At 38.0% G+C, this 17,302-nt stretch overlaps 1 protein-coding gene across 1 annotated transcript; it reads right to left on the minus strand.

Annotated features, from left to right (window-relative positions):
• Positions 1-11,032: 11,032 nt before the first annotated feature.
• On the minus strand, positions 11,033-17,302 carry LOC116329859 (class I histocompatibility antigen, F10 alpha chain-like). The gene is made up of 6 exons (XM_039607601.1): positions 17,254-17,302; positions 13,383-13,649; positions 12,786-13,064; positions 12,399-12,698; positions 11,619-11,737; positions 11,033-11,068 (listed from the first exon to the last, which is right to left on the minus strand). Exons 1-6 carry the CDS (start codon positions 17,300-17,302, stop codon positions 11,033-11,035), a joined length of 1,050 nt encoding a protein of 349 aa, XP_039463535.1.

Raw genomic sequence — 17,302 nt, forward strand, 5'->3', positions numbered from 1 at the left:
GCGCTACTTTAGATGAACAACTTAATGATAGAATTATGAGGACACACATTTGCGTTTTGGGGGATTTTTGTGCAAGTGGTTGCTATTAGTCTAAAATGAAGGCAGGCAGGTTACACAAGTCCAATATCTTTTAATGCCAATGTGAATTTAAAGGATGCAAACTGCATGCATAAAATTTTTTGTGTCATTAAATGTGTAATTCAAAGTCAGATTGATATTATGATTGTCACAAATGGTGTAGTTTTACCTAAATTATGATTCTTCCCTAAATGAACTGATTGTATTTTACTCTACCTGAGCAGTCAAAGCGTTTTATACAACATGCTTCATTCACCCCTTCACACGTTCGATTTCTTTTTATGCAACATTCATATACACTATTCATATGCACTATGCTCTTCACTCAACAGTACCAATGCCACATCAGCTCCACTAAGGTGCTATTGAAGGCTCTTAGGGTTCTGATGATCTTGTACAGTTCCAAGCATTCCAGGATCAATGTGTGAGCCACTGGCTGTATCCCAATTCAGGGTCTGCAGCCTTAAAGGCCGCATTTTAAGGCCGATTAGGTCACAGCGGCGCGCCGAAGGCTGTCCCAATTCAAAGGCTGCTCGAAATGCGGCCTTCATTTCCCTGAATTTTAAGGCTGTGGTGATGTAGACTTCGTGGCCCAACATATCCCACAATTCATAGCGCGGCAGTCACTGTGGATAATTTTGCCGCAGAAGCGGAGCGGCCGAAGAGTAAACTGTTAAAAGTAAGTACTGAATATTATGTCACTTATTTATGTGCAAATGTTTAATAATGAAGAACATTAAAACATTACTGTTGGTCACATGTCGGCAAAGTTATGTGACATTAGCGATGTTTGTACTTTCAGCGTTTACTTTGTTTTAAAGCCTTTAAAATATAATAATACAATAGCTGACCTTAATCTTACAGAGAATGTGATAATTTTATGGATAATTAAAGTCAGTCATATATCCACAAACACAACAAGCTGAAAGTCAGTGATGCTGCTCGGTTTGCAGTCCTGAATATGACGGCACAAGCAGGATTTACTGCACTCTTAATGTTAGCTGTGTTATATTGCTGCCTCTGTTCGGTGGTGTCGAGCCAAACGGACTTTAACGTGTGTTTGAACGAGCTGACGGTTCACTCGTTAAGCTGAAAGAAAGATGCTTTAATCACAGGAGTCACACATGTGTCCACTGTACCATCTGCGAACTCTTCTTGTTTAGCACTCGTAATAACACAAACACTAAATCCTCCTTCTCCTGTGCTGTTTTGTAGCAGTGTATACACCTGAGACTGTCACCTGTCTGTCTGTCCTGCACTCTCTCTCTGTTTCTTTCTCTCTGATTGTGGAATAAAAGTATGAACATGTGTTTATAAGTTACACTTGTGTTTGAATCCTGCAGCTTGTCACACATTTGATTTCCATGTGTGACAACTGCAAGTGTCCAGAGTGAGGACAGACTGAGGGACCCACTGCTGCACATCATCTGTGAGGCTTTGCACCCTGATGATCCACCAGGACAAACTCAGCAGTGTGTGAGGAAGAGGAGGAGGAAGAGCCAGCAGCAGCTGACAGATGGAGAGAATAGACAGACTGTTCCCTGTTTGTGAAGGACTGCTAGGAAAGTTTAACATAACTAATTGTCTGTCCTGAATCAGTCTTATTAGGTAATGTTCAAATAATTTTATCATCCCAGTGTTTTCAGTGTGGGAGAAAGTACTCAGGGCCTTCAAGTTACACACTATGAAAGGCAGCAACAAGTTTAATATTCAGAAACCTAAAGTATGTATCAGCAGCAGAATGGAGCTAAGAATAAATGTTTGTTTCAGTTCTATGAAGCTTTGAGTATTTTGGATTAGTAGTCCTGCTGTGTTTGTTGCATCATATTGCTGTAATTGTTTATATGCTTTATATATTCTGAGGTAAGTTGATCTTTAGTGTTACATCATATTCTATAAGGATGTTATGTGTTTGTATACTTTCTGCCCAGTTTGACCCATTTAGCAGAAGTCAGCCTGTTTAAGGCTCTGATATCTATTCTGTATGACTTAAAGCAGTTATGACATGGTCTGATTTTCTCACCCAATAAAGGAATATTTAATATATCAGTCTACTCTTCATTCTATCAGACACAGTTATCACAGCTCGTACATTTTCTTTTTACACATATATGTAAGCATTGAGTGAAATTTAGTAATGCCAACATATTAAACGGACAATATTTGTCTCTTATATATGATACATCTACATATACACTGTCAAAGATACTTGTCTTTGAGTGAAGATTTAAGGTTATAGGACATATAAATAACTGCAACTTGAATCTTTACTGAAGCTCAGTGTTAGACACAGAGTTCACTCACATGAATTTCACTCACATGTGCTGTACCAGTGTACCTGCACGTGTGATGTGACAATAGAAGTGATTTGATTTGAGAGTTCAAACTCACTGCTGTAATGATGATTAATATAATATAATAACTATAATATTGGCCATGTCATATTTAGACTGACTTTAGTCTCATGAACAACATTAGCTAATTGTTATTTACTAGCTAATCTTAAATGACTGTTCAGTACAGATATGAAGGCCAACAATCGTGTTTTACAGTCCTGTGGTCTCAGCCTCAGATACTTATTAAATCACACAAAGCTCGTGTAGAAACAAACACATGAACAAAATATGTTCTCCTTCATTTCTGTCAAACAAAGCTGTATGAAACGTTTCCAGCGATTGGTGTTATGGTTGCTAGGCAACCTGGGCAGCGCGATGGAGGCTAGACCGTCCCATTTCACAAGCCTCGCACTTCCAGCCTTAGCGGTCTTTGAGTACACGGCCCTTGAGGATCGTTGAGGCTGCGTACTTTAAGGCTGCAGACCCTGAATTGGGATACAGCCACTGTCATAGGCTTTCTTGTAGTCAGCTTAGGCAGTCTACAGGTTGGTCAGTCTAGTCTACAGTCTCGAGTGACTGCTCTACCTAGCAGGAACTGGTGTTCTACTCCGCTGGTGTTACTGGTTATTCCTGTTTTGGCCCCACTCATGTATTGAGCTGTGTGTCTATTCACCAAATACACTTTATTTACAGCATAAAAATACCCTGATCGGGGAAGAGAATGATTAAAAACAAAACCTAAAGTCCCAAGGGTCCCAATCGGGCTCCGCCACACTTGGTTGTTAAGGGTCTGCTGAGTCCACCAGTGGGAGCCAGGCCAACAAAGTCCTTCGTGGTCTCCTCGCCACACCACTCCAGCTTCCACTAAGCACAGGAGAGCAGCAGCAGTCACCCTTCTTAATTTACCGAGGCGTCTTTAAGAATTTTAACCACTTGGGAGTTACCACGCGAGGGCAGAGCTCCAAACTCTGCCTGCTGCTGCTCCGTGTCTTAAGTGTTTAACTGGAGTCTCGCTACCACTGTGGAAGAAGTCTGCCGTCAACTGAACGAGAGCCGTCTCTCTCTTTTCCTGTGGCCGTGCCATGCCGGTAATTGCTGCTCTACAGCTCTCACTGCTGTGGCTGCGCCTGCCACCACGCTACTCCGTGGCTCTCTCCTCCTTCCCTGCGTCCAGCTGCGATTCCTTTTTCTGACCTGCCAAACTCTCTTATTGGCCTCTGACTACCAACAAGGGAGGCCTGATTAATTGGTGTTCTCTGTGCCCTCCATGTGTATCTAATTAGTTAGGGAAAGCAGGGGGGGTGAGTCTCTCTGGAAAATTCCCAATAAATACAGTAAAAACATGCAAAAAAAAAAGGGAAAATGCTCTCAACATCAAACACAATAAAGCATGCAACAACTAGGCAAGAAAAATCCTTATTCCCCAGATGACATGTGCAACTCAGTGACTCAACTACCTGCTTACGTTCCAATTACTCCTTCCTCCATGGACTCATAGACCCTTGGACTTTTTCGCCCCTTGATTACAAGTAAGCATCCTGGCTAATTCTCACTCTCTGGACACTGGACAATCTCTCAACATCATTCCCTCAAAAGATCATCCAGGACTGCACCTCCTCTGTGGCCCTAACAGTTTCCACTTGCCCCATTTTGCTTCCTCCTCACATCATATAACCCTCTGTGTAAGTAAAAATCAAAGGTAAATTTCTCTATGGTCCTCATTTGGGTTTTGCTCGTTGAGTACATTGTTACTACTAGTTTTGCTGGTTTGTGAGATATGAAGTTGGAAATGGAAATAATACATGAAAATAATATTGTAATCAAGAAAGAGGTCAATTTTGACAAAAAAGTCTTTTATCCGCCTCTCCGTGAATCGCTACCTTATCTTGGTGGAGGGGCTTTGTGTGTCCCAGGGATCCCAGGGGCTATGTTGCCTGGGGGTGTTTGCCCCCTGGTAGGGTCTCCCATGGCAAATTGGTCCTGGGTGAGGGACCAGACAAAGAGCGCCCTGGAGCCAGGCCTGGGGAGGGTGCTCGAGGGTGAGCATCTGGTGGTTGGTCCATAAGGCCCGGTCGGGCACAGTCCGAAAAGGGGACATGGGCCAATCCTCCTGCAGGCCAATCATCTGCAGAAGGCATTGTAGGGGTTGGGTGCGTTGTGTGACGGGCGGCGGCCAGGATTGGAGGCCCTGGCGGACTGAGCCCTGGCTACCAAGACTGGCAATTGGGACATGGTGGGGATGGAGCCTGAGTTAGTGTGTGAGGTTGAGAGGTACAAGCTAGATATAGTCGGGCTCACCTCTAAGCATGGCTTGGGCTCTACAACCAGTCTCCTGGAGAGGGGCTGGACTCTGTCTCAGACATGTCAATTTTGGACTAATTGTGCATGCAAATTCATTTTTAACATCCCTCATCAAATCATCTAGAAAAGTCTGAGACTCATAAGATATCATGGAGATACAAACAGAATGTATTCAGCTGTTTGACTACTTGTCATATTTCTGAGTACAAGTGAGATTTTTTTAAAGTTAGCATAGTTTACGGAGAATAATCTTCTCAAGTAAATTAAATTTTTTGGTGCAGACCTAGTTAATGATGACATCCTGCCAGTGAACACAGCCTGAAGTGTGGCAAATACTGTTTCAATTTGACTGCAGTAATTCATTAACAACCTAGTTAATAATGAACTCATTACTCATTACTTAGTTACAGTAGACATGGGGTCAATGAGGGGCGACCATGGTTCAGGGGTTGCAAAGCTCATCTAGTAACAGGAAGGTTGCCGGTTCGATTCCCAGCTCTGTCTGTCTTGGTCGTTGTGCCCTTGGGCAAAATAAAACTTACCTCACTTGATTTTGTGCTTAATTTATTCAGCACAATGTTTCCAGTGATTAGGATCACAGAGGAACACGATGGAATTTGGTGCTTTTGTCAAAATGTTCAGTGTCTACATTGTAACTGCAGTTGTTTTAGTTAAATTGTATGTTTTCTATTCCCCTGCTTCTCTATGATTTTTCTGTTTCTTTTGCTTCTTTTGTTTGTATCCTGTTCCATATCTCTTCAACAACCTGGCAGATCACGATGAGAAAACATGTTGTGATTGTCTAAACCTATGAAGAATTTTAAGTAACTTCTGAATGTCAAATGTAGAAGTATAATAAATAATGTGGCTTCCACCACAGAGGTGTAGAAATACATTTTTAATTCTGTATATTTTGCAAATCTACAAAACTTCATTTTTTTGACTTAGCAGTGCAGAAATTGTTATGTCGAGTTATTTGTTCCATCACAATCAGATGAAGAGCTGCTGTTGTTTTTGGCTTACATAAGTGACAGACTGACATGCGAACGCTACCAAATACATCGCCTTGTTGTCAGAGGTAACAAATTAGCAACAATAAGTAAAGTATTGAAAAAAAAGCAGATGTGAATTATATAACAAAAATAGTTTTATTAAATATACATGTGGACATGATATTTGTGTTTTGACACTAAGGCAATTTCACTGGCTGGTTTATAACTGGAGACCATTTTGGGGTAAATTCAGCAGATTTGGCTCTACAATGTAATTGAAGATTTTTCGACTGCTTAAGAGTTAAGCTGGTTTTTGATTTCCAAGAATAAGAGTTTGACCTCTGAGTTCTCCCCTTCCTGGTATCAAGAGAAGACTTCCAAGCATTAGCAGGCTAGTAACCATGACAACTGAAGCAGGTATAACATGGACAAAACACAGGTAAGAATGAAAGTGCCTTTTTAAAATATTAATAAAAATGATATGTACAAACAAATTTTGACATATATGTACATATGTTAAAAGAAGGAAGAAGGAAAATGTTACTTCAACAATAGTGCGAATGAATACTGTTGTATATTCTGTTTGCGATAGTTAAAGGGAAAAGAAAGCAAATGAAATACAAAGAATAAAAGTTAGAGTAGATTAACAATTCCAGAAACACTGCTCAAGTATATCTGATATAGTCTGCAGGAAGGTGGACCAATGAAGCAAGTAAATCAGCAACTAAATGTTCTCATTGTACAACTGATGTTTTCAATTTTGTTTCTTGAATCAGTTGTAAGACTTCAGACCCAAAAAGAGGAACTGAGCACACAGCTGCTCTTGCCTGCTGATGGACTGATAGAAGAGGAGTCTTCATCAAACATCTTTCTGATTTTCTTTAGAAAAAAATAATGATTAGATGATGGAGGTCAGCTGTGACACCACACCCTGAACCAGCTACTCCACCTCTCCCCTGCAGCTGAGACAAAAAAGACACCTCAGTACATACCCCCATCGTCCTACTTAGGTCGAGGAGGCATCCCTGTTCCTCAAGCCTTTGGAGCACCTTGAATTAAAAAGGCTGGAGAGTTCTGTGGTGCTGCCTCCCACCAGTTCCCCGTCAAGCTGAGGAGAAACAGATAAGGGAAGCACAACAACATCAGGTGCTGTAACCAGGGGAGAAGGTAGAGACCCATCATCCCGTCCATCATGGGGAACAGGAGATCCTTTGCTAAAAAGTTGATGACTTGGTGTCCCTTACCCAGCATCAGGGGGCTTGTAGAGAGAGCAGCTTTATTATCCTGTGTGAGACGTGGCTACCATAGTAACTCTGGACAAACACATAAACATGGACAGTTTTTATCTACTTCAGGCTGACACAACAACGACAGCGGGAAGAATAGACAAGCGGGTCTGGCTGTGTTGATGAATGATAATACAACTCTGTACACCTGCATATCAAAGAGATTCTCTGTGATAAGGATATTGAGCTGCTAGCATGACGCAGCTGAATTAAAAAAATAGCAACTACTTTTAATGTGATCAATCAGTTTTTAACATCATCGGCCATGGCTCCTATTAGCAGTGACACTGTGTCGTTGGAAAGTGGCACAAAGTTCAAATGTTTGGCAGCCTCCTCCCTGCATGTTAACTCTTTAACTAATGGTAGACACAGTTGTGTTTGACTTACCAGCTTTTGGGAGACTGGCTTTGGCTACAGCACAAAAGTAAAACGCTGACTGTAGCTGCCTCAGAAAAAAATTTGGTTTGTCTTTCAGCATCGTGTACTTGGTTATAAGATGTCGTCTGAGATGTGAATGTTTCATGCATTCAATACTGACAAGATCACTGCATAATAATTTATATATATTTTAATAATATATATTAATATTAAAAGTATATAAATGTTATGTTATTTAATCTTAAAAGATCATGAAGACTTCCTGCATGCACCACTAGAGGGAGCCCATGTATCGCTACAGTTTGAGAATGACTGATCAAGATAAAATGTCAAAATCTTGCATGTTTGTTAAAACGAGAAAAGAAAAAATGTAAAATTGAAAGACATGATTAGTTTCTTATATTCACTTAGTGCACTGAAATGTAAAGAGCAACATTACCTCTGGGAAATCAAATATAAAAATTACTTAAAACTAACTATAATACAAACTAAAATAAGTTTTTCCAGTGGAAAAAGTCATGACAGAAGGATTGCTAAATGATACAGTGCATTGTCCACAGTGGATGTATCTCAGTGTCATTTTTGTTTGTTGAGATTCCATCAGTGATTATGGTGCATTAGTTGACATCTCTCTGGTGTCTGTATTTGAATTTCTCTTTTGAATCACAGCATCAGTGTATGTCCACCAGGAAGAAGGATAAAATCAATACAGCAGGTGTTAACAGATTTTTAGAAATATAAAAGTGCATAAAAAATTAGCAGTGTGATAAAAAACTGTTACTATCAGCATGTCACAAGAATATTTTTCAGTAAACAGTGACTTGCTCATGTTACCAACTTGGCTCAGCATTGGCAACAAAAAAAAAGACTCCACAGACACAGCTTAGCTTGCTCAATTAGTTTATGTTACAAACAATTCAATAACGGTGGCCTGAGTAAAGATAACCATTGGTGGAGAAATGCTCTGCACTGTAAACTGTACACAAATGCACAACATATTGTAAGAAGATGCCTGTAAGAAACAAGATTACCAAGGTTAGCAAACAGCCTCTAAAAGAAAAAAAAACCCATTAATACCCTAAACTAGCGCTGCAGGTACCAAAACAGCACCACCAGGCCATCACACACAATTTTATACACCGAACAGTTCATCTCTTACACTTAGACTCATTTACAGCCTTATGTCTTATGTTTTTATTCTTGATACAGAACCATGGGGGGATGTGTTTTTGCTAATTAGCACTGATGCTCATTTAGCAAACACAATATTGAATCTTTATCAATGTGATTGCTGATTAAGCAGTTACATGTACAGTCTTCTTGTCCAAATCTTTGTCTATCTACTATGAATGCTCAATTAGTAATTACATTGCTTATTCCACATACAGAAACTCTTTTGGTATTACAATATTTTAGAATAAGTGGCCCTTCACCTTCATTTTTCGTATCTATTATTTTGTATGTATTATATTATCTATTATAAAAAAAAGTATGCTCTTATGATTATTCTTTTATAATATAAGCGATTAAAGACTGAAATCCCCTTAACTTCTTCAGTATACTTTAATTTAGAGACAAAATTATAATTTTAAATGGCTCCCAAGACTTTGAACTAACAAGATTGTATTCAGGATTTTCACCGTACACACTTTTGCCAATTTCAAGGCAGGGAAGGTATCATTCTTTTCAGCATTTCTTATAATTTTGTTTTCTTCAGTTTCATTTTAGATTTCACACTTTTTATCCAGTCAGTTTCAGTGTTTTTAATGGGTGTGTATTCCATGCTGCTGGGGGTCAGAGTGAAGACATCAACTGTCAAAGTGGATATGCTTAAAGATTCGTCTGAAAATTTTACTTCAAGTAATTCTAATTAGATCCTCTCTGACTGGATGAGTATTGAAATCATTTGATGTGAGTGAACTGGATTCAACTTATCTAAACCAATTTAATCTGTCTGTTGTTGCTATTCTCATCATGCAGTATAGGAAAACAAGGAATCACATTTTCAAAGTCCTCAAAACAGTTACTGGAGCTAAAAACAATCATATCATTTTTATAGTGAAGAGTCAAACAATTTTAAATCACACAGTAAGCACAATTACAGTAATCACCTTTTCATGACAGTTTTGAGTCTTTGGATACAAACTTTTTGCAGGACAGCAAGTTAATCCATGTCGGCAGTTTCAACAAGTTAAAGTAAGATTTCAGCAGTAGAGATCAACAGTAACTGTGGTGTAAATGATAACCCTGTGACTGTGACTGTTATTTTCATTTTCATTTTAACAGACTTGTTAAAATGAAAATGGTGGGGTCAGCTGGTGACCGTTAAATGATTTGAAGTTGATCTTTTCTGACTCGATGATTAGAACTGAAACCTAGAACTGAACTTTACAGGCATAGTTAAAAAAGGTATATTAAGGTTATACTAAAAGTTATCATTTCAAAACTCTTTCAGTTAAATTCAACTTCGATGTCATTACTTCCCTCTCTGTGAGTCTCTCTCTCTTTGAAAGAAACACACACAGAGCAGCTCAGAGTGAACTTTGTTTTTCACTTCAACTTTATTAATAAAAAGAGCCTTATAGCATAGAAGCATTTTTACAGCACAAAAAAGGAAATATAGTTTTGGAGAGTAAATAACAGATAATACAGAGTGTTAAAGGAATGAAATGCAGTTAAGCTGTGTTATTATGATAAAGGAATTATAGCATTTTTTTATATTGTTAATAATATTGAAAATATTGTTTTTTGACTGCTTTGTTTGTTTTAGGTAAAAGTTAAAAAAAAAGTAAAATTATGGAACTACACATACACATTTGTAACACTCTTGAAAAATACCATATGTATCAAAGAGTTTGCAAAGAAAAAGCGTCTGGACTTCTTTAAGTTGCTTGAAGACGTTTCACCTCTCATCGAGAAGCTTCTTCAGTTCTAAGGTCAAATGGCCGGATATGATTCATCGGCCATTTGACCTTAGAACTGAAGAAGCTTCTCGGATGAGAGGTGAAAGGTCTTCAAGCAACTTAAAGAAGTCCAGACACTTTTCTTTGCAAACCCTTTGACTACAATGACCTGGATGACTGAGAACCTTCACAGACATACCATATGTATCACATATTCCATATGTAATCACATAACATCGCAATCTGGTGTTCTAGTACACGTTTCAGCACATAGTGCCCAGCTGTCAAAGAGTTCTTCTGGTTTATGTGTGAAAGACATAGAGAAAGAAGAAAATGTCATCAAAACTGAATAGGAAGTGTTTCTAAGTGTTATTATTTATTTATTAGATGAAAAGATTATTTGTGTAGTGAATTACTTATTATGCAAAAGATTTGATAAAGGGGAAATACATAAACATTTCAGAAGAGGTTACAAACCTAAATGTAAATGAACCAAGATAAATTATGTTTTGAAGAGATTCTATATCAATCTTTGAGCTTCATTTGAGGCATATTTTTTGCAGTGTATGGCATTGAAATAAACAACAAATAAAAACAAAAAGCTTCTATAAGATGTTATTATGTTACCTGCTGGGAATTTCAATGATCAGTGCATATAACATGTAAACGTCAAGCTGTGGAAGAACTTAAACAGCCAGACTAAAGTCATACAGAGAGTGGAGCACAGAACAGCTTGAGTGTCGGTCACGTTTGTGGATTTAGTCTCTCAGACTGTTCAGAGACATTGTCAGGAGCTGTAAGAACAAAAAGATAAAAGTAAATTTTTTTATAATGTACAGTGAATGTTGATTTCTGTTAGTAAACACGCTCCAACTCTCTAGATAAACATGCAACAAAGAGTCAGGCAAGCAGAAATATTAATAGGGAAGTCACATTCATCAAGCAACCATGTATACAACAGCATAAAATACAATAACACAATAAAAACAAGCGTTCCTGTGATTTTTAATGTTTTGAGAGAGTAGTGATGAGATTTTAAGCGTGATTTACGTTCTAAATGCGAGCAGTAATATGTTCTACGCTGCTCCACATGAGCAAACTCTTTTCCTCAAATGTAGTTCACAGGTAGAGAGTTCAAATGTTCGTCTTCTGCACAGCTATGAAGATCAGCTGCTCTGTAATTATCTATTACACTGATGCTTCTCACATCATCAGTCAGCTGTCATATAATAATTTCACTTTGGCTCTGAGATTTATTTCAGACTGAGTGTTTCAGTTTAATGTGAAATTTGTCAGTATTGATTAAAACACAAATTCAAAAATTAAAATCAACATTTCTCCAACAGATCTCTCACCTTTCTTTCTTTTGTAAGTGAAAAACACCACAGCTGCCCCAACTGCAACAGCTGCAATGAGGATGATTGCTAGAACAACCACTGTAGCTCTGATGTCAGTGGGCTTCTCTGTTGAACAAAACATGGAGACACTTTATCATACAGAGGACAAATGAATGAGATTACTAAAGAACAAGTGAGGAACGACTCAATAAGGACGTGATAGTTGATGCAGCTGACATCTCTGATTAAAACAAGAGGCGACACAAAACAATTAATACTCAGTTAATACGCCAACATTAGACATTCGTCTTGTGAAAACTGAAGATAAAAAACACTACATATAGTATTTCATTACGTTTTGCTTACTTCAGTTCTCTGCTATTTATGTTCCCTTTTCAGTGAAGCATCTTACTGATTTGTTATTAATTAGTTCTTGATCAGCTGCTAAAAGTATTGTTTGATTGGATTGGTGAATGTAAATGTGGCAAAGGTCAGCTTATCCAACATCGCCTCAAGGAACTTAATAATTTAATGTAAAACCTTTATACCATTATAAAAACATTATAACATATGATAGTATATGTAATTCTATTTGTGAAAAACATAACTGTAAAGTTGTTAAAGATGGTTCAGTCAGTCAAGAGGAAAAGAGAAAGACCACAGAGAGGATTCGTGGATGTAGTAAAAGAGTACATGCAGAGGGTTGGTGTGACAGAGTGGTCACCTTTTTGAAATGAATAACTACTCTGTAAAAATGATTCATAACCACTGCAGGATCCAGTCTTACCCCAGTTGGTCCTGATCGCTGTTTTGTCCAGTTTGGTGACAATGTACTCGTTCACGCCAGAGAGCTGAAACACACAGTCGTACGTCTGCCAGTCTTCAGGTGTGACTGAAAGTTTCAAATCAACACTCATCTGGAAGGTCCCATCATTGTTGGGAAGGCTCTCTGTGTGATGCACACCTTCATGGATCTCCTCTCCATCTTTCCTCCAGAACATCACGGCTCTGTCAGGGTAGAAACCTGTAGCGTGGCAGCTGACTGGAAAGGAGGACGACTTCTGGAGGAGAGACACTGAAGGTAGGACTGAAAAGAGATAGGAAGTTGCTACATTGTCTTTAAATTGCAACATAAATTTTCTATTTTTTTCTACATCAGATTCTGTAATTCTACCTGCTGTCTGCAAAAAGCTCCTCCCATACTGCAAATAGTTCTTTAAAAGCTCAGGACATTTATGGATGAAAAGTTCTTTATTGTGTTCTAATCGAGTTTTTTCAGTATCCCATCTGAGTTTGGTGATGACAGCCTGTGGCTTTGCAGTGATCCATGTCAGTTTCTGCAGGTCCAATGCTATAAAATCTTCTCCATCATAACCGTACTGAATGAACCCAGTAACCTCTCCAGTCTCATCATCCCATTCACAGCCATTCATACTCTGCAAAATATGAACACCTGTAAAAAGACATAGTGACAATAACTGCAGGAAACCAGTAAGATGTCACCATTACAGACACAAAAACAGAGGGACATACAGTTACTGGCCCAAAAAGCAGTCTATTAACTTGTGGACACTGTGGAAGGTTCACATTTTTTCTATGCTTCTTTCACTGTTCTTATTTGTTATTTTCCCATTTTTCTAAGTAAAGTAGCAGATCTCATTATCATACACTGCAATCTAATTTAAAAAAAAAAACCTTTGTTTTCTATTTTAAACCAAATCAGGATAAATTAAAAGTATTTTCAGCAGTAACAGGTCAGACAAATCCATACCTCCAGTTTGGTTGAAACGTTGCCTTAAACTCCAAATGTAATGTTTGAAAACCTCATTGGTGTGCAAAGATTGATCAGCGTACCACTGCAGGTGCTGAGGATCATCCTTCATGAGCTTTTTAATCCATTCTGTTTTGGGTTCTGCTCTTCTTGTGCTGCTATCATAGTAACCTCCCTGAACTCCATCAAAAAGGGCAACAGCCACAAACTCAGGGATGCTCTGGACTCCAGTTGTTTGAGTGAAGAAATACTGCAAGGAGTGTTTTACTGTAACAATGATGAGACTTTGAATTAGATGGCTTTACTGTTATATAGACAAATTTCTTTAACTACTCTCAGCATTATATTTAAAGATTTACATATTTTGTCATTAACTTCTAAAAAAATCCTTTCCAAAATAAAAGTTTAACTGATATCACAGATAGTATGCTAATTCTGTTTGATGTACATCTTCAATGAAACCTGAATGCACTTGTCACTTAGAACTAAAGAGAAATTAACATTCTCAACAGAGAGACTGAGAAAAAACTGCTTTCTCAGCAGCATCTCAAACTACCCAGTTACTGTATTGTTGGTGGAGCCTAAAGTAACTCTCCCTGGGTTTATAATGGTGGGAGTAAGGGCAACAAAGCAGTTCTTCTAATTGTTCACCATGCAACCAATAAGACAGGATTTGTATGTATAAATGTAAAAAGCTTAGTGTTTAGTCTTTAAACAAATGTCCAATTTCCATCTTCCATTCTCTATAGTCCAGATGTTGCATCCACAGGAAGAAGCCAAAACTGCTAACAAGTATTTCTTACAGCATAACAAGTTCAAAGACCTTGCTAAAATAATTTATATCCAGTTCATGGAAATGTACATGTGTAGCTGTACAAATTATCCATCCATCCAAATATCTAGTAAAGTTTAAATGGGCACCTGGGATAGGCTCCAGTTCAAATGCTACCCTAAACTGGATAAAGAGAAGAAAATGGATGGATGGGAAAACAGCAGTGCTCTGACTGGAATTGTACAAACCACAAGTCAACATTTTACCCACCTGTCAGCTGTTTAAGACCTTCAGATAGTTTTGGAAATATACACATAGATGATATGTTCAGTATATTGTAACATTGTGGCATCATAAAGTACAAAATGAGCAAATGTGTCTTATCATTCCATTCAAACTGGCTGCTGAAGGCTTGCACTTACCCTCATATTAACTTATTTCATTAAGAATTGATTGTTTATTAAGTAACCAGGTTAGCATGATTTCCACACAAACAATATCCTTCAATCTTCAGGGTACATTCTGGCTATTTTTTTTAGAAGGGTCCTTGAACGTTTTGACCTTAAGAGAATCTTTTGGGAACATTATCTTATTATCTTAAAAGCCCCAAACATTCAATTTCTGTAAGGTTAGCTAGACAACTTAGCTATTTGTGGAGTAGGTTAATGATATGAGTGAAGGTGCCCCCACCTTCTTCAAATCAAACAACGTCAAACATTTGTGCTAAGTTTGTGCTGCAAAATGTTTTCTTTTGTGCTGTTTTTGTTTTAAAGATATTAATAAAAGTTTTTAGAGGTCAGCCAAGGTCAACCAGCCCCAACATTAATGAAAACAGATAAATTGGGTGTTAATCGACTCTTCTAGGTTTCTGGTGGTTTGTGATGAACTAGCTATTGTTTTGAAGTTACTGTATTAAACTTGAGAGCTTCAAAAGGTTCTAAGTATGTAACTTGACAGTTCAGTGTATTCAGTTTTTCTAACAGGAAGCATGCCTACATTGTTCTGATAGTTTTGTATTTTGCAAATATATTTTTTCTCTGACAGAATGCATAATATATTTTAACTATTATAAGTGAACCTATTTTTTTTTTTTACTTTTAAAAAGTGTGATCATGATAAATATGCATACTGGTTTATGTTTCACAGCCTTTTCACTGTAAAGAAAGGGGCTGGTTGGCCTTGGGTGACCTATGTCTATGTGCTGTTATCTCCATCTGCTTCTGCTCATAATCATCACAAGGCCTGAGACCAGTCGGCTAAAACTTTCATTGAAACAGCCAATTTTGACTTATACAACTCAGAAAACCTTGGACAACAACATCAGTAGCGTCAGAATAACTTTTAATATTTACATTTATTTTACAGTCTGTGGGAAAACAGGAAATAATAGACCTTTATCATTGCAGGCATTTTGATTTTATCTCAGTTCCTTTAACTATCCCAGTACTCTCACTTACTCGGCAAACTCTCCTGTTCCTGTGTTTATATGTTTAAAACAAACACACACGCACACACACACACACACACACACACATTTTCACCACTCACAAAGACAACAGAAAACCTACTTTCTGTTCTTCAGCCTGTGTGGAAGTGAAAGAGTGGGGTTTATTTTGATTCGGAGAGAGCGTTTTCCCTGTTGTTTTGTTGGCCATGGCCACAAGTAGCCTGTGTTACTGTTCTTAATAAACAGCGGTAAAAGGAATATCGATTGTCTCTGTTTTCTGTAGGAGGAATGCTACAATATACACAAATAATAATGACAGAGAAAGGAGGGTCCGCCCTCTGAATATGTAATCATGGATTCGGATTACACCTGTTAGCTACTCAAACTGCCCACTCAAGCGCAATTTGAGTGGGCGTTGAGGAATGATCCACAAACTACAGCCTATTCTGAGGACAAGAAAACTGATATATTATTATTATTATTTACAAAAGAAAAAGTATAAAGCATGTATTTAAAGACTGGCGGTCCCAGTTAGCTGCTGAAAACGGCTTGTATAATATTCAGAGGATATGACATTATTTTTTTTATCAACATATGAATGTGAAATAGTGATGTTAAACATGTTTGCGCAACTAAAGTTCCCAGTGTAGCGACTGCCAGAGTTGCTACCGAGGACCAACCGGGCATTACAATGAAAACTATTGGCGACTGTCAAACCCTTGAGTCGCCGAGCAGCTGAATATGGGATTAATGTTGATGCGCACGCTCTCTAAACGTAAGACAAACTTTCAATTTAGCCTCCTAAGACCCGAACTCTTCCAAGACATGCATTTTTAATTTCTCTTTGATATTTGGGCATATTGGGGCCCGATGAATGTAAAAACAAAGAATTTCCAGTTTTGTTTTTTTTTTTTTTTTTTACCTTTTTTTTGTTTTTAAGAAAAATGAGAGCCACAAATGATGATATTCATTTAAAATTTTGATAGAACAGTAGCAGTATAATGTCCTCGTAAGTGGATATCAGGCCCACGTAGAGCAAAATTGAGTATTTTGGTCAAAATAACCAAAAATGTGATGTCCACATATGTGGACGGCAGGTCCTAGGAGGTTAAGACTCCTTTATTTGTTATGAAAATCCTTAAAATCCATCCAAAAACAACAGTAATCGAAATAACCAGGGTTGAGCGGTCAGTAAAAGTCGACTTCCCCCATCATCCACTCATTCAGAAAAAATCCCTCGGGAAGCAAACAGGAAGCAATCAATACTACTAACACTATCACCACGTGGCCCAACCATAAGATATCAAAGAATCCTGGCTGCTCTTTTTATTATTAACAATATATAGCAATAAAACATTAAAATTACAGCGAGAGAGAGAGAGAGAGAGAAAGAGACGGATCCGTTTAAATTTAATCTATATTGCTCATCGTTCATCTGACCTCTATTCCGTCTGAAACAGTGTCAACATTGGTCCGTCGACATCGTTATTTACTTTTTTTTTTCTTTTCAAAAGTTGATTTGTGGTCTGTGATTTATAGAAGCAAATGTAAAACAGACAACTGTTGACGGTCTCACTCTCTACTCTCATTACTGAAGACAGACCTGGTGCAAGTATCCAAAGAAAATATGAAGAATGTGGACGTAATCTTACCTGATGATGAAAAGTGACACAAGAAAAGCAACAATAATAACCTTCCCAT

This window comes from Oreochromis aureus, unplaced genomic scaffold (genome assembly GCF_013358895.1).
Source record: "Oreochromis aureus strain Israel breed Guangdong unplaced genomic scaffold, ZZ_aureus HiC_scaffold_102, whole genome shotgun sequence".
In the NCBI taxonomy this organism is placed as follows: Eukaryota; Metazoa; Chordata; class Actinopteri; order Cichliformes; family Cichlidae; genus Oreochromis; species Oreochromis aureus.